General features: G+C 53.9%; 5 protein-coding genes across 5 annotated transcripts; 4 read left to right on the forward strand and 1 right to left on the reverse strand.

Annotated features, from left to right (window-relative positions):
* Nucleotides 1–834: 834 nt before the first annotated feature.
* N0V96_001144 (uncharacterized protein) lies at nucleotides 835–3,264 on the forward strand (the record flags this gene model as incomplete). Its single annotated transcript, XM_065756143.1, has 6 exons — nucleotides 835–892; nucleotides 1,127–1,139; nucleotides 1,208–1,217; nucleotides 1,321–2,190; nucleotides 2,246–2,356; nucleotides 2,410–3,264. 6 exons carry the CDS (start codon nucleotides 835–837, stop codon nucleotides 3,262–3,264), a joined length of 1,917 nt encoding a protein of 638 aa, XP_065615383.1.
* Nucleotides 3,265–6,710: 3,446 nt separating this feature from the next.
* On the forward strand, nucleotides 6,711–9,610 carry N0V96_001145 (uncharacterized protein; the record flags this gene model as incomplete). Its single annotated transcript, XM_065756144.1, has 2 exons — nucleotides 6,711–6,715; nucleotides 6,739–9,610. 2 exons carry the CDS (start codon nucleotides 6,711–6,713, stop codon nucleotides 9,608–9,610), a joined length of 2,877 nt encoding a protein of 958 aa, XP_065615384.1.
* A 1,522-nt stretch (nucleotides 9,611–11,132) lies between these two features.
* MIR1_1 (mitochondrial phosphate carrier protein) lies at nucleotides 11,133–12,428 on the forward strand (the record flags this gene model as incomplete). Its single annotated transcript, XM_065756145.1, is given in 4 exon segments — nucleotides 11,133–11,302; nucleotides 11,520–11,670; nucleotides 11,687–11,940; nucleotides 12,044–12,428. The coding sequence occupies 4 exon segments, from the start codon at nucleotides 11,133–11,135 to the stop codon at nucleotides 12,426–12,428; spliced, it is 960 nt and encodes a 319-aa protein (XP_065615385.1).
* A 2,118-nt stretch (nucleotides 12,429–14,546) lies between these two features.
* On the forward strand, nucleotides 14,547–18,506 carry N0V96_001147 (uncharacterized protein; the record flags this gene model as incomplete). The annotated part of the gene is made up of 1 exon (XM_053196872.2): nucleotides 14,547–18,506. One exon carries the CDS (start codon nucleotides 14,547–14,549, stop codon nucleotides 18,504–18,506), a length of 3,960 nt encoding a protein of 1,319 aa, XP_053045799.2.
* Nucleotides 18,507–19,224: 718 nt separating this feature from the next.
* N0V96_001148 (uncharacterized protein) lies at nucleotides 19,225–20,388 on the reverse strand (the record flags this gene model as incomplete). Its single annotated transcript, XM_065756146.1, has 1 exon — nucleotides 19,225–20,388. The coding sequence occupies one exon, from the start codon at nucleotides 20,386–20,388 to the stop codon at nucleotides 19,225–19,227; it is 1,164 nt and encodes a 387-aa protein (XP_065615386.1).
* Nucleotides 20,389–21,382: the final 994 nt, after the last annotated feature.

Below are 21,382 nucleotides of genomic sequence, written 5' to 3' on the forward strand. Positions count from 1 at the left end.
CATTTGCCTCTTGAAGTTTCTCGCCGTCTCGGATTCTGCCTCCTTTCTTTCAATGGTATTTGAGCCGGCTCTTACCCTACATGTTACTTGACTCGCACGAGTGCGCTTTCGACTCTTTTTCTTCTTCTTCTTCTCCCCTTTCTCCGCCCTCTCCAAATTCCCCATATCTCGCCGTTCTGCTCCAGTCTCCAGAGGCACCACCTCCATTCCCCATCCCCCACGCCCTAAGAGAACGGACCAACAATACGCATCCGTCTTCACCTCAGCGCATCGGCCCCCGGCCCCTGGTCTCCCAAGCTTGCGGCCCCGTCGAAAAAGGGCGAGAACAAGAACCAAGAAAGAGAGAAAAGCTTTCCTCGTTGAAGCCCGTTTACCCTCGGCACCAGACCGACAAATCGATTCTTAAGCAGAAAGCAAGGAGCATTAGGCTAGAACAGAGTCAAGGGGGGAAAAAGAGACGAGGGAAATACCCACTACACAGACTTGGTCGACTTCCTCCAGTCCCCACGAGCTTCTCGATTCTACCTTATTCACCCCTCCATCCCATAAGGCACCACCAGCAAAACCAGCACTACCTTGCGCCCGCTGACCCCGACCGTCACCTATTACTGCGGGACCCTACCCGACATCGTGAAAGCCTGTCTTCGCTCTTCTTCTAGGCCAAGTAGCCTCGGTCCACACACTCTTACCGCACGCCTTCTCCCTTCTCTCCATGCGTGATGTAGGTGTAGGGCAACTTCGTCCATATACCACATCTTCTGAAAGAAACACAACTTCGGCAATCTTGAAAACCGCCATGCCTGTGCGCGCCGCAGGTTCCAGCTCTTGAGCATCATGTTGCTGTATACTAAACTCGCCCCGCCAAAGGCTCCCAAGAGACGATCCAGATCAGGTGAGTAGATACCCAAACGCTCTGCCCTTTGCCTCCGCTTTGTTTGCTCCCGCCCCCAGCCAAGCGGTCCTCGTTTGGGCCAATTCAATGCCTGATCGCGCCTCGCTATTGCCGCTCGAATGGCTTCGTGATGCTGCCCCAGATCTCGCACCCTTTTATCCCGTCATGACACACTTGCCTTTACTGGTCATAATTTGAGCCGATCTCTGACATGAACTCATTCGCACCATGCAGGATGTACTTATTGGTGAGTCAACCCCAAACAACCCCTCTTCACCGTCATGATGCAAGTTCCTTACTGACTTTCTTGAACAGCAAAGAAAAGGTATGGGCCTCCCAATTCGGTGACACAACTGTCCTCGGATCACGGCAGCAATCCTTCCAAGTCACCTGTCAAACGGTTCTAACTGTTATTTCCTTGCCTATAGAAGAAGAAATGCGACGAATCCCGCCCGCAGTGTTCTCGATGCGCCGAGCGCGGTCAGGAATGCTCCTACGAACCAGTTAAGCCTCGACAACGCAAGAAGCGTGATTCGATTGCCGGTTTCGGTTCCGACACAGCATCTCACACGAGCGGAAGCGCCCTCATTCGACGATATTCTGCACCCGATGCCACCATTAGACGCTGGAAGGAGGAGGCTCTGGATGACGAGGACGATGGAGCGGTAGAGGAGGCCATTCTAGAGGAGCCGGAAGACAGTGCCGACCCGCTGGCCTACGACTTCAAGAAGATGTTTGGTCTGCACCAGGACAAGGACGATGCTCCGCTGATCTCTCCAGTAGATTCTGTCGCTTTCAATCTTTCGTTGGAAGACGCAGACGAGGAGATTGTCCGCCGCCGCTCTGTACAGCAGGATGCGATTCAAAATCTTGCAGTCACACGGGCTCAGCGCCATCCGGACCTCGCCATGATAGCACCTGTCCCGGTGGCATCGCCGCGTCTCGAGTTCCTATTCCCGACGTTCTCCGAGTTCTCGGAACGGCCAAACCGACGGGCATTAGTTGACCACTTTACCAATGTCATGTCACACCTCATAGTGCTACGAGAGACGGAAGCCGGAAACCCGTTCCAGCAACTTGTGCTGCCGCTGTGCCACAGGAGTAAGACCGTCACAAATGCCATCTATGCGCTCGCGAGTGCGCATTTGGAGAACAGAGGCTGCGGTCACACGGAAGAAAAGGCGGTTTATTTCCACAACCAGGCCATCCAAGGCCTGGCTCGGTTGATTGAACTAGGTGGGGAAGCAAACAAGAATGAGCTTTTGGCCACGATCATGTTGCTCGTCTATTACGAAGTAGTGAGTTTTCCTGCCTCCAATGTCTTGTACGCACTCTCAACTAACTGATCGATAGCTCGTGCAACAAGGCCGGTCCAATATTGTTGATGGTCATCTGAAAGGTGCCATTGCGATCATGAGCGGCAGTAGTGACAACACCGATCCGACCACCGCTTTCCTTGAACGCGTAAGTCATCTGTATCCCGGTTCGTGTTGCACTTGACTGACCCATTTTGTCAGGCATTCCGTTTCTACGACGTTATTGCCGCGCTTTCCTTTGGCACAGCTCCCCTCTCCACCGCACCAGCGACAGGTTGTCTTATTCCATTCCCACCGGTTGACTCTCCTACCACATCGCCTCTCAACTCAGTCGACACATTGCTTGGCTTTTCTACAACGCTCTGGCCCATTATTCACCGCCTTTCGAACCTTCTCGCCCTCAAGACTGAGCTTCAGACAGCCATCACCAACGGCCAGCTCACAAAGGTCGCCGTGCTGCGCTCCGAATTCGAGACCACTTCAGACGCAATTGAGCACGCACTCAAGCAATGGCAGCCCAGCTTTCCTCCGGGGTTCTCGCCTGACACGATGGATGACTTGAGCTCAGATGAGCCTGACGTTGTCTCTGAGCGCGCACGCCTGCACTCCATTCTCAACAATGCCCTCGCTTATCGTCACTCTGCGTTTGTTTATCTCTACCGCAGCATCTACGGATACCCGAGACGGCACCATCTGGTGCAACACCATACGCATGCGGCACTTAGCCATTGCGCTGCAACAGTGAATCATGCCGGACCCATGGCGGCTCTTTTGTGGCCACTGTTTGTGGCAGCATGCGAAGCCATCAGCCCGAGCGACCGCCAACTAGCCCGTCAGGCTTTCGTGGCCGTTGAACGCCGGCAGGGCATGACGAACATCCAGCGCGCCTGGACGATTGCGCAAGAGGTTTGGAGACGAGCAGACATGATTGACGACCATGCTGCGTACGAAGATCATGCCATTGGAATGTCCACGCCTGGTCAACGACTTGGTAAAGGAGCCGACTTATGGAGACGTGTCAGCGAGGACATGGGCGTTACGATTGTCTTCGGGTAAAGAGACACGACTCGTGGTCTCTATATGGACGCGAACTTGTGCATCACCGCCCACCGTATATAGTAGGGAGTCATGGATGAGATTGAACGTAATGAGCAAAGACAGGCATATCAGGAAGGTGTGGTTTACATAAAAAAAAACTTTTACGGGGGCGGGGGGTTCAACGGTAACATGGGCGGTGGTTTCGGCGCTACCGGTTCTTTTGAAGTTGCACATGAGGAAGCAGTATTCCAAAGGGGGCCAGCCGGAGCGGCATGTGTGTTTGCGGGACAGGGAGTTTATCTGAGAATTTACGATATCATCACCTTGCAGTAGGCGTTAGTTAATCTGAGTTCCTCTTCATCATCTGACCGTTCTTGTTATTCGAGGCAGCCTTGACCGTGGAATAGCAAGGCTTGCTGTCCCAGATTTAGGGCAGCCGAGGGCCCAAGGTGAGCGTTTACCGCCCACTCTCTGGTCTCCAATCGTGCCGTCATTGGTGGCACCAGTCCGCGCGGGCTTCCCGTGGTTCCCGAGGGCGCAGGTGGGCTGACGCGGGCCTCGGGGATCTGGGGTAAAGCGGGTCACTATTCATGTGGTGTGGTCCTGGGCAAGGAGGGGGAGGGAGGAGGGGAGGAGGGAATACCGGCATGAGTCTGAGTAAGTCTGGTTGGATATTCCGTTGTAAGTAGAGCAAATCGCCCGGGATTTCACTTTTTGATGCATGGTCAGATGAGAATACCACATCAAGGGTTCTTGAGGTTCTTGAGGAGGGGGGTTTGGATGGGTTGGATGAGGCTGGGTGAGGTTGTGAGAGGATACGGCAGATGGGGGATGGGGGATGAGGAAGATGGTTCTATGAGTGCGTTTGGGTATTACCTTACCGGCAGTATAGACTTGGCGAGAGGAGAGACGGTAGGGGGCGTTGAGTTCTTCAAACAGGAGGATTCTGAGATGTGATCTAAGCAAGTGCCGACACATCGGATACATGTAAAGGTGAGTAAGGCGGGGTGGAAAAAAGAAAGTCTCCAAACTCACGGTGGAAGTAACTGCCTGAAGCGACACACTCCGACATGAAGCCTATCTCGGCTCTGCCTCCGAATAGTCAGTGTTCATTCACCTCACCGATATGTCCGGGCTTGTGCAAGCGGTGAGACTCGGTGGACGGCAGCTTGAGAGAGAGAGAGAGAGAGAGAGAAGAGAAAGTTTGGACTGGTGTGTCGGCGGCCATTTTGGTCAGTTATCAACTTCATTGATGAAGCCTGAGTTGGTAATCTTTCGGACCAAATCGCACGAGGCTATGCTCAAGAAACTCAAGGTATGCGAGATTCCCTGAATGAATTACGGATATCCGTACAAGTGGTAGGTGTTTAACTGGGCTTGGCCCATGTCTTGTCAAGATTGCTCGGCCCATGGCAATGTGCTCACTTATACCTTTTCTGCCCAGTAGCCACGCTTCTTCGGAGGTGACGCTTCTTCAGAGGTAGCAGCAGCCCCTCCCTCACTTCACCCTTTACTAACCAAGAATCAAGAATGCAAGGACGGACCCGAAGACGCGGAGACTGGTGAGATGATTGATGATCATCTCATGCGGATGCCGACTTGACGGATGACGGACCCAGTTTTCCGTGCTTTCCATCCATTGCTTCGGAATTGCTGTGTGCGGGAAGGTGCAGTTGTATGTGGTCACAATACAATGTGACGAAGCAGGAACCTTCCATTTTACCTCACTCTCACGGAGTACATCGTGTATACCTTATGGGACGTATTCTTTCCCCAGTAATTAGTCAAGCAAGGAGGAACATAAGGTAGGTACGTCGGAATGAGATGGATTTCTTCCATAGGTAATCAAGTGCCTTAAGCTAATTATCTACCTTACCTTACAATATGCATCGGATGGAAGCATTAATTGAATCGTTTCCCTCCGCTTTTCTCCCCCGACCCGACAGGACCCTGGTCCATATGCATCCTGCGTCTCCCACCATCCATCCCACCTACCTAGGCCCCCGATCCCTTTTCCCCGTCTTCCCCGAACACCAACAGTCCATCCATTATCCAGTCCAGTCCAACGCACGATCGCTTTCCCGAAATCCCGTCCAAAAGGACCTTCAATGCCAATCTAAGACAAGACGAGAAAAGTTCTAACGACGCCGAGTGTCCACGCCTACGCTATACTCCTCAACTCCCACTCCGTACTCCATACGCATCAACATCGTCGTCGTCGTCTGCGCCTCTCCCGACCGCCTTCATCCCCTAGTGTCCTCCCAATATCCCCCTTCCCCCTTCCCCTCATTCTTCCTCGCTCATCTTCGTCACCCCCTTCCTCGGTTGCCTTCGCTCCTCATCTGCCGCATTGCCCAGTCACCACCATTCACCACTCACCACTCACCAGGCCAGCCCGTCCAAGGTTGCTGATCTTTTTCTGCCCATCTACTTTCTTTCCCCCCTCCTCCCATCCTATCCCATCATCCCATTATTCCCCCTTTGTTGGTGGTCTAATTAGTGCAGGTAACCCGTCACTTTGCCACCTCTCACTACTTTCTTTTTTATCCCCCTCCTCGGGACGGGATGAAACGGCCATGTTTCTACGTTGCACGACTACAGCCCTCAAGACATGTCCATTTCTTCCATGAGACTTCCCGCCGCCATGTCCCACCTCCATCCAACACACATTTGACTTCCGTCGCCCGATCCCTCAGCTGAAGCTCGAGCCCTACCCGCCTGGATCTGGAGCTACCGAACCACGTCTCCACCAGAACCCCTTTACATCCTGCACAACCCAAGCTTTCCCCAAGGCACGCCGCACCGGTATCTACTCCGTAATACCTAGCACTCTTGCCCCGGAAGCTACACCCCGGTTTAAGCAATCCGCTATTACAACTTCCCTCGCCCCTCAGAGCCGGGAGACACCTGCCATCTCCACCCAGGCCTGACCTGACTTGGAGGCCCAACGTGGATCACTCTCCGCTGCTCCGCCGCTCTGCTGCTGCTGCGCCCGCTGCTGTTCTGTCACTACGCAGTAAAGTAAAGTCTTCTACTGCTGGTCTGGTCCCCCTTCTGGCCCTTTCAGTCTTTCTCCGCCCACTGTAGCGCAGCATCATGCTGCGTCGCTATTGAGAGGTTCCTTCACCTTGCGCGCCATGACCTCCATCGTCAACGGAGCGACCCCCCGCGCCCAAGCAGATCCGCTTCGTCACAAACCAAGGCCACCCGCCATCAAAAAGACGCAGGATCAACGCCGCGTGAGTTTTCCCCTTTGCTGCCTTTCTGCTGGTCCCTGCTGTCGGTGCTCCTTTGCTAGCACAGCTGCTGCATGTCTGCCCATGAATCGTTTCTTGCATGCAGAAACTAACCTGACTCGGCCCTCGACAGATGCCTGACTTGTCGCAAACGAAAGACGAGATGCGCCGGCGAGCGCCCCAGCTGCTCAACTTGCGCCAAGAACGGACACACCTGCTTGGGGTATAATGAAGTGATTGAGAAGAAATCTTCAAGTGGCGCCATCGCCACCCGGGACCTCCACCATGACGAGGACGACGACGTAGAGGAAGACGAGGACGAGGACGACGAACATATTCGTGAAGAAGAAGGAGGAGGAGGAGGGGGAGGAAATCTCGACAAAAGGAAACATGGAAAGAACATAGCCACCGGCCGGCGCCTCTCTGGACTCAAGTCAGAAACCGAACTACCGCCCAAGAACGTTGTCGAACCCAATGCGGGCCACTCGCCGACCTTCCTGCGACGTTCGTCAGAACATAGCTCTCGTGACCAAGACCAGAGCTCTCGACCTCGACGACCATCACATCCTCGCGCAACATCCTTCTCCGACGATGCACGCAGTACCCAGAGCCGCTCTCCTGTGTCGCACCATACAGAGCGCCACAGGGTGCCCTACTTTCGCTACTTTGGCCCGACTGCCATTGTGCCCGGCTACAAACAGATGGTGGTGTCCGTACGGGACCGTAGGCGAAGCACTGGCGGGTCTGCCGGTGCTACCTCTCCAAGCTCGGGTTCTAGTGTAGTTCAGTCTATGGGAATGGCTCTCTCAGGTATACCTCAGCACGAAGAGGTCGCAGTCGCCGACGAGGACCTACCATTCTACGATCCCAACGATCCTGCGCCAGTCCATCCTCTTGTTCTACACCTAGTCAAAATCTTCTTCTTGCATTTGGGCTGCAACTATCCCTTCTTGAAGGAGGACAACTTCATCCGTATGGTCAAGGAGAAGCGCGTGGAGCCTATTCTTGTCGACGCTGTGTGTGCGTTGGCCGCCCGTTTCTCCGACTCACAACAGCTCGGGCATAGTAAAGACGAAGAGGCGTCTCATGCTGAGCAAGGCCAATTCTATGCCCACAGAGCAAAGGCTGCCACTGTCGATACTTTCCCCTGTCCGTCTGTAGGCGCTGTTCAGGCGCTTTTGATGATGGCGTACGAAGGTTTCGGGGCGGATCAAGACAGTGCTTTGTGGATGTACTTGGGCCTGGCCATCCGCATGGCTGTTGACCTGGGCTTGCAGAAGATGGTCGGCGTGATATATCAAGGTGAAAGGGACCCTTGGTATACTCGCCACGGAGACCAAGCGAGCAGTGATACGGGAGCAACTGACGGTCTACAAGAGGATGACAACGGTCTCACTCGCGAAGAACAGCTCGAGGTTGAGCAAGAACGTACCGATACGTTCTGGGCAGTTTTCGTTCTTGACAGAGTAATATCTTCTGGAACGGGCAGGCCCGTGACAATTCGTGATGACGACTTCGAGTTGGCTCTGCCGGTATCGACTCTCGACCCGGCATCGGGCTGGCCTGCTCCTTTTCCCGTCTTCATCCAAATCATCCATCTCTACGGCCGTGTATCCGATGTCTTGAATAACATTCGCAACGCAAACGATCTGACCTCTGAGAAGTGGGCAAAGCTTTCGCGGATGGAACATGAGCTGACGAAGCTCTATCAAAAGCAAGATCCCCGACTACACTTCAGCGTCTCCAACTTCAAGACGTACTTGAAGTTGGGCCAGGGGACGAACTTTATACTCCTTCACTTCTGGTTCCATGCACTCATCATTATACTGCACCAACCTACTCTACTCACTCCCTTTGGCTCATTAAGGAGCACACATCAGCTTCTACCTAATAGTCGCGAGCTTTCCATGTCTAGCGCCAAGACGATTGCCGATATCCTTGCCTTTGCAGAACTCATCGACCCCAAGAGCTTTATAGGAAACCCGTTCACATCCCAGCCCATGTACATCGCTGCATGCGCTTTCCTAATGGAATCTATTGCGAACGCGTCGAACCCCACGTCGAGAGAAACATCCCCGCCCAATGAACCCAAGATGGAGGGTCAGAAACAAAAGTCATCCTCGCATGAGCAAAGAATGTCTACAAAGCACTCTCTCCTTGCGTCAGCTGCCAACCAAAATTACTCTCGTTGCTACAAGAGCCTCCAGCAATTGCATAAATATTGGGGCGGAGTCAAATACATCCTGACGGCGCTCGACCAGAAGTCCAAGGGGATATGGGACTGTGAGACGTACACCAATGAGGAGTACGAGAGCGCCCGACTACCTCGCCGAGGCTCAATCGGCGGACGTTTCCCACACCCGTCGACGCCCAATATGCCGCCAATAGCTTGGTCTCTTACGGGCACGACGAACTCGCCAAATTCCAGCCTTACGCTGATGTACCAGAACATGCATGCTAATCAGTCTGGTCATCACGGCACCATGCAGCCTCAGCAATCCAACATTCCCACATCTGCGCCCACACCCCCTGGGAATATGATATACGACCCAATCCGCCAGAGCTTGCCCGAGGCGGCTCCCCATTCCATCTTCGCCACTGCATATCCCCAACCAGTCATTTCTGCCATGCGACAAACGTCACGTTCTCACCATCATCAACGCTTATCGACATCATCCATGAGCCCGCCTCATCAAGGACGAGGCCATCTGCAGTTTGAAGGCATCCACGAAGAGCAAACCTCACCTCCGACACGCAATGCCGGGCCAATGCTTGCTGCAACTTCACACCCGCAGCAATCGACGTCGTTTACACCTTCGTCACACAACTCGGCAGGATACGATCACTCCATGATGCCATCGGTCTCCCCATCCGGCACTATGCAGGATGCGGTATCGCAACATCATCATAATGGGCAGCACATCGCTTTTGATCCTACGTACGCCAATGCGACATACTCCTATCTTGGGCAAGGCATGGGCCCCATCACTGATGTCATCACCTTTGAAAACCCGATTGATATTGGAGCGTTAGGTTTGCCAAACGAGATGATGCCACCCTGGTTGGAGTATCTGCCCGGAGACGTGCTGGGCCTATTTGAGAACAACAATATGGATTCAGGCTCCTAAGTTGACATCTTGTCGAGATCATCATCATCTACAACCACGTTGCGTCTTATTATCATTCCACAGAACTGGACTGTCATTTTACATATACCCCCAGAAGCACGATCAATCGGTATACTACGAGCTGGGACTGGTTGGGCAACCAAAATCTAGGTGTTGGGACAGGAACGAAAAGAATTATCGGCGGACAATGCTTTGCGATATATGCAATTATTTGATGATGACGGCCTGAGTTTCGGTGCGGCCTTTTGGACGCAAACTATTAAGCGGTACTGAAATGCATATTCTTGGCGATGTATTATTTATTCTGAGGTTGTACTCTTATTGAAGGCAGAATTTTTCAGCGCGCGCTTCTTCACACAACGTCTTTGGAACACAGTTTGGTGCTGGGGAATCAAGATTCTTCATGTCCATAAAAGAGAATTATTAACACTGCAACTCACCTGCTCTGATAAACATCTAGAGCTGACTCCGTACTTGTTCACGAATGCCTCACATTTGTCGGGAGACGGTAGTTTACCCGGAGGTATCGGAGCAGCGGAACCGGACGATACTTGGCGGCTGGGTGTGGCCGGAGAGGTTCCCGAGCTTACCTCATCCGCTAGGAGGAGGGCGTGCGGGAAGATGGCGAATTTGAGTCATGATGGAGGGCGACTCTGACGCAGGTGTCGAATTCACACCAAGCCGGACATCGCAACGATGTTTCAGGGACGTAAGATGTACGGAACAGAACTTGGGCCAGGCGGCCTCGATGTGCGCCGCGAAGAGTGCCATGGATGGAATTGCTAATGCCCAAGAACTTCAAGGTTGAGGATTAGGTAATTATCACAGATTGCATCCAACGGCGATAGCTACGCAGCTAGAGGTAGCGGGAGTTATCCGTAAGGTATCTCTAGATGGCCCATCCCGGACAGCTCTGACGACACTGACGGGCAAACACATGGGTCAATGAAGGGCGCTAAGTGGACGGGTGGATCCCTTTGTGGTTTTTGCGTGCTGCGTTGGAAGGAAACGAAGAAGAAAAAAAACTTGAACTGCGGCGATGGAATGCATAGCAAAGCGAGCAAGGACTGGATGCTGCGGGAGGACCGCCCCGGCTAAACCTTGGCCGACCAGCGACTGGCCACGCAAAGATTTTTCCGAGAGACCGAAGCAAAGAGCTCACCCCGGTCTGATAGCAGATACGTACCTTTGGAGCAGTGCGCAATCGCGGGTACCCGAGTAATCCCGAGCCAATCTTTTCCGCTGCAAAGGACAAGTTCCCAATTGCGCCTGTCTCGGTCCTAGTTCGCTCCTCCCCCCCAGCCGCGGCGCCGCTAAAAAAAGGCCTCACAATTTTTACCCGGCCACCTCTTACTTCCCGTCCCTCGACAACAACAAAAAAAAAGTTTCTCCCTTTTTTTAACCATCCATCCCCCATCCCCTTGAACCTCACGATCCCGTTGCGCGGCTCTTCGTGACAAGTCCCTCCCCACTCAGCCTTTTGTACTTTTTTCTCCGGTTCGATTCACACATCACATCCACAATGGCCTCTTCTGTTCCTTCCACTGGCTCGGCCAAGGTCGATGCCGTCGTTGAGAAGGCTGCTGCCGCCGCCCCTGGCCAGCTCTCCGGTCTTGCCCTCTACTCCAGATTCGCCCTTGCCGGTGCCGTCTGCTGCTCCGTCACCCACGGTGCCCTCACTCCCGTCGATGTGTAGGTGTTTTTTCTTTCCCGGATTCCTCAGTTGAGCTAGGGGAGAATCTTCTCTCTGGTCGGTGCGCGTGTCCTTTCACAAGCCAAATGGCGGACAATGGAAGAGCAAGACCGCAGTCCGCCAGAGAAGCTCTCTGCTCAATCGCGACCGTCAACAATGACGGACCGTAACGGTATCCAAACCAATTGGCACAAATGGCTAACATGAGATAAACAGCGTCAAGACCAGAATCCAGCTCGACCCCGCCACCTACAACCGCGGTATGATCGGTGGTTTCAAGCAGGTCATCCAGAACGAGGGTGCCGGCGCTCTTCTCACCGGCTTCGGACCTACCGCTGCCGGTTACTTCCCTCCAGGGCTCCCTGAAGTTCGGTGGATACGAGTTCTTCAAGCAGCAGTCCATCAACTTGATCGGCTACGAGAACGCCGTCAACAACCGCACTGCTGTCTACCTCGCCTCCTCCGCTGCCGCCGAGTTCTTCGCCGACATTGCCCTGTGCCCTCTTGAGGCCACCCGTATCCGTCTCGTCTCCGAGCCCACCTACGCCAACGGTCTCATTGGCGGCTTCAGCAAGATGCTCAAGAACGAGGGTGTCGGTGCCTTCTACGCCGGTTTCGGACCCATTCTGTTCAAGCAGTAAGTGCAATATCACAGCTTCGGTGTTGAATCGACACCCACGATGCGTCCTGCGCCGCACGGAATTCAAATAGAACACCAAAAACTAACGCTACCTTTTCAGGATCCCCTACACCATGTCCAAGTTCGTCGTCTTCGAGAAGGTCTCCGAGGCCATCTTCCGCCAGTACCCCAAGAACACCCTCTCCGACGGTGCCCAGACCGCCGTCAACCTCGGCTCCGGTCTCATGGCCGGTTTCGCCGCCGCCATCGTTTCCCAGCCCGCCGACACCATGCTCTCCAAGATCAACAAGACCAAGGGTCTCCCCGGTGAAGGCACCACCTCCCGCCTCATCAAGATCGCCAAGGAGCTCGGCATCCGCGGCTCTTACACCGGTATCGGTGCCCGTCTCTTCATGGTCGGTACCCTTACTGCCGGTCAGTTCGCCATCTACGGTGACCTCAAGAAGGCCCTCGGTGCCACCGGCGGTGTTGAGATCTCCAAATAAACAACGACTTGACGAACCGGAAAGACGAGGCGAGAAGATGGTTGGCGAAGAAGACGAAGAAGAATGGTGTTGGTTTCTGGATGAGGACAGAGATGTCTCCTCCGTCCCCTATTCATCACCCTGGACCCAGGATTGCATAACCCAGGAATGAAAACCAAACGGCGGGGAACCACATTTTTATGATATCCTCTCACAGCAGCAAGCAGCATTGCCGGCCCCCCCTCCACTAGACGGGGCTGCATTTCTTCTCTGCATTAGAAATTTCTCTTAACGAACATCGGCCTGGGCAAACTTCTTGTTTCATCTGTTCAGCAAGACTCCTTGGGGGTGGGGACTTGGGTAATCTTTTCAGGACACTGCCTATCATAGAAGCATAGAGCATGATAGACGAAAAGATGGCTGGCCTGCCGGAGGGTTGTATAATAGTCGCTTTGTAGTTTGCAATCATAGACCGGGAGTTTGAACCTCTCAGTTGATTCCAACTGTTGTGAATGCGAATGTTGATCTGTGCTATTCATGTATGTTTTCTGTACGCGTGGAGGATAGTTGCTCAGCCTTCTGTCCAGGTAAAGACGAACAATAAAAGGCAAGCCACTGACGAAATCACAACATGACATATTCACATCAACAAGCGGGATCGAAGCTAAGCTGTCGCGATCGTCAGAGCACTTCATTTCCAATATTCACTAGTTTTATCTGTACAGAGAGGACGGATAGTTGGATTGACTTTTTGTGACCGTCAAAGCGGCCCGGCAACTGGGCCATGCCGCCATGCCGCCACAACGGGATGGGCACTGCACTGTAGACTGTAAGTAGTACGGAGTGAAGGGGACCACGGATAGGATGGGGAGACCGGATGGGGTGATCCGGGTGGCTAAGACGGTGCCCAGACCGGTCACCGACATTTTGAACCCCTGGAGACAGGAGCTTTCAAGACGGAGAGAGACAGAGAGAGTCCGGGATTCCCGTTGATGGTGCAACTATCTTCTTATCGGGCGTTTATTGGATGACGTCAAATTCCCTCTTGAAGTCGAATAGAAGGGAACTCGCCGTGGGAAAGCGAGCTTTTGAATCCTTTTGTTTGAAGCTCCTTGACAACGGGAAGAGACGAATATGAAAGTACAGATTACATCCTGGACAGGAAAATATTATACCATGACACTGCAGATTCGTACACGAGTATCCTCCCCCAACCATCCGAATTCAAAGACTCTCGTGTGTGTCCAGAACGTTGAGGCAAAGAACCCAATTGGGCGAAAAGAAGGCATCATAAAAATGGCATGGTTGGGCGTAGGAAAAGATTTGCGGGTCAAATTTCCACCCCCACTCCGTCACCAGTGACCGTCCACCACCACCCACCCGCTAGAAACCCCCGTATTTCGACCCGGCAACGAAAGTAAACAAAACAGATTGAGCAGCACACAGCTCACGCAACCCCCAGTCGATGCGCCAGCCACTCCCGTCACTTGTCAATGCAAAGGGAAATGCAAGATGCATGCACCCTGACCCAAGAGGCCCTTTGGCTAGACGCGCCTCACTCTCACCGCAGCTCCCTTTTTTTCTCTCGTGAATGCCCAACCGGCGCCAAAAGACGAGAGGAAGAAAACCCACTTGCAATAGTTTGACCAACCACCGGGAGACAACGAAGCATCACATATTAGCCCAACACCTCTCTTCGTGTCTCTGTCTCTGTCGTTCTGTCTGTCCAGAACAAGTTCGAAGTCAACATTGAAAAGTCTCTCTAAGCCAAGGTCCCACCTTGATTTCTACCTGTTCGAAAAGAGCAGCACCACAATTTCAACCAAACCATCCCAAACGAACCACCTCCAAAAAAAACCGGTTGCTCCCTCGACCCGTCCCGGACCGGGGGCCATAAACAGACTGGAATTATAGGGTACCACCCCCACACACAGCTTCCTCACGTTTCTCGAGACTTGTGTCTCTCTTTCTCGTCTCTAAAGAGAAAGGAGGATTATCCCAACCCGCATTCACCGCATTCCTCAAGCCCGCTTTTTTTTATCCAGCTTACTACTGCTTCCCGTCCCGTTCTACCTTAACGACTTGAGCGAACGGGGGATTTCTCAAGTGTCCGTCTGTCTGTCTGTCGACTACTGACAGATGCTACGATCCGGGCCGAAACCCGAGGATCTCGACTTTGAGATCCATGTTGATCAGTCTTGCTTGAACACACCCGCGCACGAAGCTGCCGAGCCCGAACTCATGGACGACGACGTCCCCGCTGCTGCTGCTGCCAAGGCCGAGGCCGAGGAGGTGAAGACGGTGGAAGATGCGCCGGAAGTTACACCAGAAGATGTCAAAGACGAGACTCCCGAGGTCGTTGTGGAGGAGTCAAAGATCGAGTCTGACGATGTGAAGGAAGACGACAAGGACGAAGAAGACACAACGGTGGCTGGGGCAGCTGCAACAGACGCTGTTGTGGAGGCTGATACTGAAGGCACTGCTGAGAAGGAAGCCGAGACGACACCTGATGAGACTGCGGAGGCTGAGGAGACGAAGCCTGCTGCGGAGAATACCTCTGAAGAACCTAAGAGCAAGGTCGAAGAGGCGGAACCTGCCTCGGAAGAAACACATACCACTGAGGAGGATACACCGGAAGCGACAGCGGCAGAAGAAGTCGAAAGCACACCAGCAGAGGAGGATTCGTCTGCGAATATCGATACTAAAGATACACCTGAGGAGGAGCCTTCAGCGGTGGAGGTTGAATCCGAAGAGAAAGCTTCAGAAGATACTCCCGCACCACCAGCTGAGGCGGAGACCGAGCTCGAAGATTTGGTGGCTGAAATAGAGGCAGAGCTTGGGGCCGAGCCTGAAGCCGAGCCTGAAGCCGTTGTTGAGGCTGAGGAAGCTGCTGAAGAGACAACACCCCCGGCAGAAGCTGAGGCCGAAGTGGAGGAAGAGAGCAAAGAAGAGCCGGCCCTACCAGAGCCCGAGCCAGAGGTCGTCGAGCCAGAAGCTGAGCCGGAGGTTCAGCCAGAGCCCGAACCCGAAGTAGAGGTCGAAGTCGAGGGTGAGAAAGAATCTACACCCGCCCTGGAAACAGAACCTGAAGACGAAGAAGTCGAGAGGGGAAGGTCACTTGGACCCGCAGCCGAAATCACCACCAGTGAACTCGCAGAGCAGGTCGCAGACTCACTCAACATGGCTCAGACAGATTCTGACGACACCCCAACACCCGCGCCTGCCATCGAAGTCGCCGACGAGGACCACGATGAGCCTGCCGCTGTCCAAGAAGCCAGTCGCTCCTCTTCTTCCCTCCGCCGCGTTTCCGGTCGTACCGATGCTCTCATTCAGGCTGCCGCCAAGGAGGTCCTCGAGCGACTCGAGGCCCAAACCATGGAGACTATCAGAAATAGGTCACACGCACGCCACGACTCCACGGGATCTACAAACAATGGCACAGAGCTACACTACGATGTGAGCACTCGCCGCGAATCCTACAACACCGACTCGCGTGCCAGCCGCCGTGAGTCTTATAACACGGAATCGAGGGCAAGTCGTCGCGAGTCCTACAACACACAATCGCAATCCAGCCGTCGGGAGAGCGATGCCCGCCGTCGACCTGCACATCACGAAGACGGCGGCGACAGCTCCTCCCAGCACGGCGACTCGGATGTCTTCAGCGACCGCAGCCCGCGTAGCTCACTCGGTTCCTTTGATGGCAACATTGACCATCACAAGGACACCAGCAACCGCTCGTCCAAGAGATTCTCCCACATGTCCGACGACGTGTCTGTGTCCGAGATGTCCTACTACGACAAGGAAGACTTCGTCCCAACCATCCGCGGCGCGCCCAGGATGCCCTTCCGCTCCCCCTCCGACGTCCGGGCTCTGCAATACTCATCCCCCGCGCCATCCGTGTCCGGCGGCTCCTACTCGCCGCGCTCCAGCAAACGCTCCCAGGTGCCGACCATCTCCCGCCTCGGCAGCCCCAACGTCTCCGCCCAATACTCCGCCAAGGGCCGCAAGACACCTACCCGCTTCAACCCCAAAAAGGAGCCCGCCCCGCTCGTCCTTCTACACGTCACCCTGCTCCCGCTCCGCTGGCAATGGGCCGAGATTCTGGAGCAGACGTCCTCTGAGACCCTGTCCCCTGAGGCAAAGACTCTCCGCGAGGCGTGGCACCACCTCCATGACCGTGTCGCCGATACCGTCTGCGAGCGCGGCATTCTCCTCTCCCACCCGCAAGACGAGTACGAGATCCTCGAGGAACGGCTGCTAGAAGCCCTCGACCTGCCCCTGCGCCGGCGGGCGCGCGTCCTCGAGTGTGGGCACTACCTCGGCCCCTCCAATGAGATGACGCTCGGCGAGGACATGGACAGCGACGAGGATGAGTACGACGAAGAGTCGAGACGCAAGAGCGCCTTCGCGAAAACGCACTGGTGCCAGACGTGTCGTCACGAGATCCGCTACGAGTCCCTCGGTCCTGGCAAGATCTTCCGCATCAAGGTGTACGCTAGCAACGGCCTTATGAGGACCGGTGCCTGGGCGGCGTGCTGGAAGGAGATGGAGCGTGTTGATGTCGAGATTGAGCCCATTGTCGAGTCGGCTGTGCTGGATGAGCTGGAGCGGCTTGTTGTGGCGCAGTCGCAGCAGATGTCGCTCGTCAAGCACGATCCTACGATCCTTGAGTCTACCGAGGGGAGAGATATGCCGGAGGACCGCGGTATGTCAGACTTTGATCGCGACATGCCGTCCATGGAGGAGCCTCTGCACGAGACGTCGCATATTGAGGAGACTCATCTCTTGGAGCCGAATTACATTGAGAGCGAGGCCCATATCCCGGTCTCATCACCTCCCCCCGCTGCGGCAGAGGACGTCCGCCCTCCGTCTCCGGAGCCGATGCCCCGCTACGACCAAAGCGAGGAGCGTCGTCTCCGTGACGAGGCGCGCATGCGTGAGATCTACGGACACTCTCCGGCGCCTGAATCAGAGCACCACAAGCCAGCACCCGAATCTCGGCCGGCATCATCTCACCACGATGCCTACTCAGCTCGCTCCGCCCCTCCCCCACAACAGCAACCTGAGCCGGAACCCCAACAAGCTCATTACCACGAGCAGCAACATCAGCACCATCAGTCCCCGCCCCCGCCAGAGGAAGCCTACGCCCAGCACCACCAGCGGCAACAAGCCTTCCAGAACGCCGGACTCACGGAGCTGCTCCTCGAGGCTGCGCGTGTATTTATGCAGGATAAGAAGAACCTCGCCATTGTGGTCATGAGTTTGCTCGTGCTGTTTATGGCGATTCGTCCTGCGCCGAGGGAGGTGAAGGATTGGGATGGGCAGTTTGTCGATCATGCTGCTGCGCCTGTGGCTGAGGTTCCTTCCTCGCAGGCGCAGGCGCCGCCGTTGATGGAGAGTATTGAGGCTGTCGTGGAGTCTGTGACGGCGTCTGAGGCTTCGGCAGAGGTTGTTGTTCAGCCTACGCCTGATGTTGAAGTCGCTGAACCGGAACCTAGTGTGGAGGTTTTCGTGCCTGAGTCTGTTGCGAGTGTTGAGGAGGTTGAGAGTACGGCTACTTCAGCTACTGAGCAGACTTCTGCTGTGGAGCAGGAGACTTCTGTGACTGCTTCTCCTTCCTCGTCTTCTGAGGAGGTGAGGGCTCCTTTGCCTACTCCGGTTCATGAGACCATCACTACCAGGGAGTTGGTGCGTATTATTGAGACTGTGACGGAGACGGTCAAGGCTGTTGTTACGGAGACGGAGGTCGTTAGGGTTCAGCCGACGGCTAGTGTTGCGGCTGATGTTGATGAGGTTGAGGCCGATGAGGCCAATATTGACGAGGCTGTTGCTGACGCTACAGTTGCGGAGGACGCTTCTGAGACTCTCGTCTCCGAGAATGCATCCGAGACTGAAGAGGCATCGGCTTTTGAGACTGTGTCACCTGTCGAAGAGTTCACAGAAGATGCCGAGTCCGAGGAAGAAGAACCGGCTACTGAGTCAGCTCTCCCCGTCGCAGAGGACGTGGAGAACGAAGTTGCAGATGAGCAAGCACGGGATGTGAATGAAGAGACTGAGCAAATGGAGGAAATGGATGAGAATGAACGGGATGAGCTGTGAAAGGAATGAACGAGTTGGCATGTGCAAGAAGGGACAAAGAGGATATGTGAAATGAACGAGGTTAGGAAGGAAGAGGAGAAGAAGGAATGAAGCAAAGTGTTACGATATCACAACCACACGTCTTGTTTACGCAACGCACGCACATGCATTGAATGATTCTTCATATCGCCTAGCAAGCAAGCCAGTCAGTCTTTTAGGAGGTGGATCTGCCTTTACAGTCTTTTTCAGAAGAAGGGTGGGGTGGTATAGATGTGGGATTTGGATGAGGTTGGATTTGGGGAGATTGTATATAGAGAAGTAGTGAGAGTGAGGGGGCCAGCTTGTTAGAGCTGGTGATGAAAACTGGAGTTTATCAATGGTTGCTTTATGTTAGCCTCATACCTGATCGCACATGTGTAATTATAGTCCTAACTTGACTCAATGTTCCATGTCAACACGAGATATTACTTTCTTGAGTAAAGTATGTACTATTACCGGCCACTTAAATAGCAAAGTACCAACATTTGAAGAAATATCCTTTCAATCTCGAGGTCGGAAAGCTCCTTACAGATCCTTCGCTCTTGGCCAGAGTCATACCGTCAAGCCCTCCCACCTTCTAACTCCAACACCGTCCAAATTATGCCGAAAGCGTCTAATATTTGCTAGGTTCTTGCCAAGACACCAATTCTTCTTAAGACCCATCTTCATACGCCGTCATCCAGTCATATATTCAAGGTACTCAACTCGGCATCTCAAAGTTGAAATCTGCAAAGACCTCGTCGGAGAAGACAAACCCTGGAGACGGCAGAGGTCCAACCAGATCGCCACCCGCTTCTTCGTGTGCCAGATCGAAGTCGAGAAGCGCCGACATGGCAACGTGTTCTCGTAGGATTTTTGCAACTCCGAAATGGACCTCCGCTTCCGCAAGTTCAATAGCTCTACAGAACCCAGTCTCTGGATCTCCTTTCGCACCATTTTCAAGCAGAAGTTGAACTACGTCCAGGCGGCCGTGTTCAGCAGCTCCTTCGACCGCCGTCCTCCCGTCCTCGGCTGCGGCAGGAGCGTTGACATCTGCGCCTCGCTCGAGCAGCATCTTGACAACACCCAAATCACCGCTGATTGCTGCCCCCTGTAGTGCTGTGATGCCGCCTTCTCTTGCAGGAAGCGCATTTATATCTGGGCTGAAGGAAAGCAGAAGCTGCAGCATGGCACGCCCGCACTGTTCTTTGAAGTTGCACGCCGCTGCCTGTAACGCAGTCCTGCCGTACTCTTCACTAGGGTGGCCGTTAATATCTGCCTTATACCCTAACAGCAAGCGAGCAGCTTCAACTTCGTCCAAGTACGCAGCAAGTTGAAGCGGAGTCTTCGTACCCTTTGAAGATGCATGCTCAAGCTCATCCTCAAACTCATCCATGTTCATATCCACGTGCCACCTGGCTTCTGTTCGTGCTCCTAGTGCCAATGCTGCCTCCAGGCATTCATAATGGAAGTTGTATACCAAGTGATGCAGTAAGCTACCGTCATCACCGTTTGGCCGGTTTACGGGGGCACCCATCGCCACCCAATTTCGGAAACGACCTAGTTTGGAAACTTGATCTTTTTCGTACTGCGGTGGCGTATACGAAGATCTGGTTGCGAATCTCGGGTAGAACCGACTCTGGTTAGACTTTGCGAAGGCTTCTAGAACCGTGATTCCCTTCACCTTCGCCGGAGCAGCCTTGAGGTCTGCTCCGGCACTGAGGAGACAATCTGCAACTGAGGTTGCGCCACTTTCGACAGCGCACTGTAGTGCCGTACGTCCTCCATCCTCATGAGCAGCAAAGTTAACATCCGCGCCACGTTCGAGGAGAAAACGTGTCAGGAGCAAATTTTCCTCACGTGCCGCCTGTTGTAAGCAACTCATTCTGCGGGCTCCATGGTAGTTGAGGGGAGCCTTCAGATCAAGGAGGTGGCTGCATGAGATCAGGCGACCTGTTCCGACTGCATTAACCAAGGCGGAAGCTCCAATGACTGGCATCGCTGATACTCTCGATCCCAAAAGGCAGTATAGCAGTAGTGTATCGTGTATGCTGTGTCGAAAAATGTCTACAAGAATGTGATCAGGCACGTGCAAACCAGCCTGTACTAGTAGATACGTGGTTTCTGCACCTGCGACACTATTATAGTCGATCAAATTTATTGGTGCTACTCCGACTAATTCCTCGTCGATACCGAGGAACTTCGAGCATGAGATCTGACATGGAGGCGGATCTGGATTCACGCCACGTTGGAGTAGCGTTTGAACGGCAAGAGTGTCTTGCGTCTTGACGGCTCTACGCAAGGCACATTCCAAAGCCGTCTCCTGAAGAATATTGTGTTCTAGAAGGACCTTAGAGAGCTCGATACTACCAATGCTCGCAGCTTGAACGACTATATCAATGAGTGGCAGGTGATGATGGATCCATGACCGAAGTAGCGGATACTTTCCATCGTTGAGGAAGTTCTCCAACGAGAGTTGCAGGGGCCGCAAATCGATATTGATCGATGACGGTATCTCAGCTCCCTTCTTAAGCAGAAGATCTGCAAATCTTGGGAGTTCTTCGGCGATGGAGAAACTGAGGGCGTTACAAGACAACCCGGGAGAATCTGCCGGGTAGCAGCGGTTGATTTCACATCCTTCCTCGATGAGAAATTCCGCCATGTCGAAGTCGTTGGAATATATGGCTTGAAAAAGCGGGGGACCCAAAGGGGGAGCTCGGGGTCGGATATATCCCTTGTGCCAGACAGATTCGGGTCCGATGGGTGCGTTTACATTGATATCAGCTCCATGAGCAAGTAGTATCTTTGCAGTTGAGACTGCTGCCGACATTCTCGCTATAGCGTGAAGGATAAGAGAAGACACTTCTTTGGAAAGTCCC

The sequence above is a fragment of the Colletotrichum fioriniae genome (genome assembly GCF_027942845.1).
Source record: "Colletotrichum fioriniae strain IMI 355084 chromosome Unknown scaffold_1, whole genome shotgun sequence".
In the NCBI taxonomy this organism is placed as follows: Eukaryota; Fungi; Ascomycota; class Sordariomycetes; order Glomerellales; family Glomerellaceae; genus Colletotrichum; species Colletotrichum fioriniae.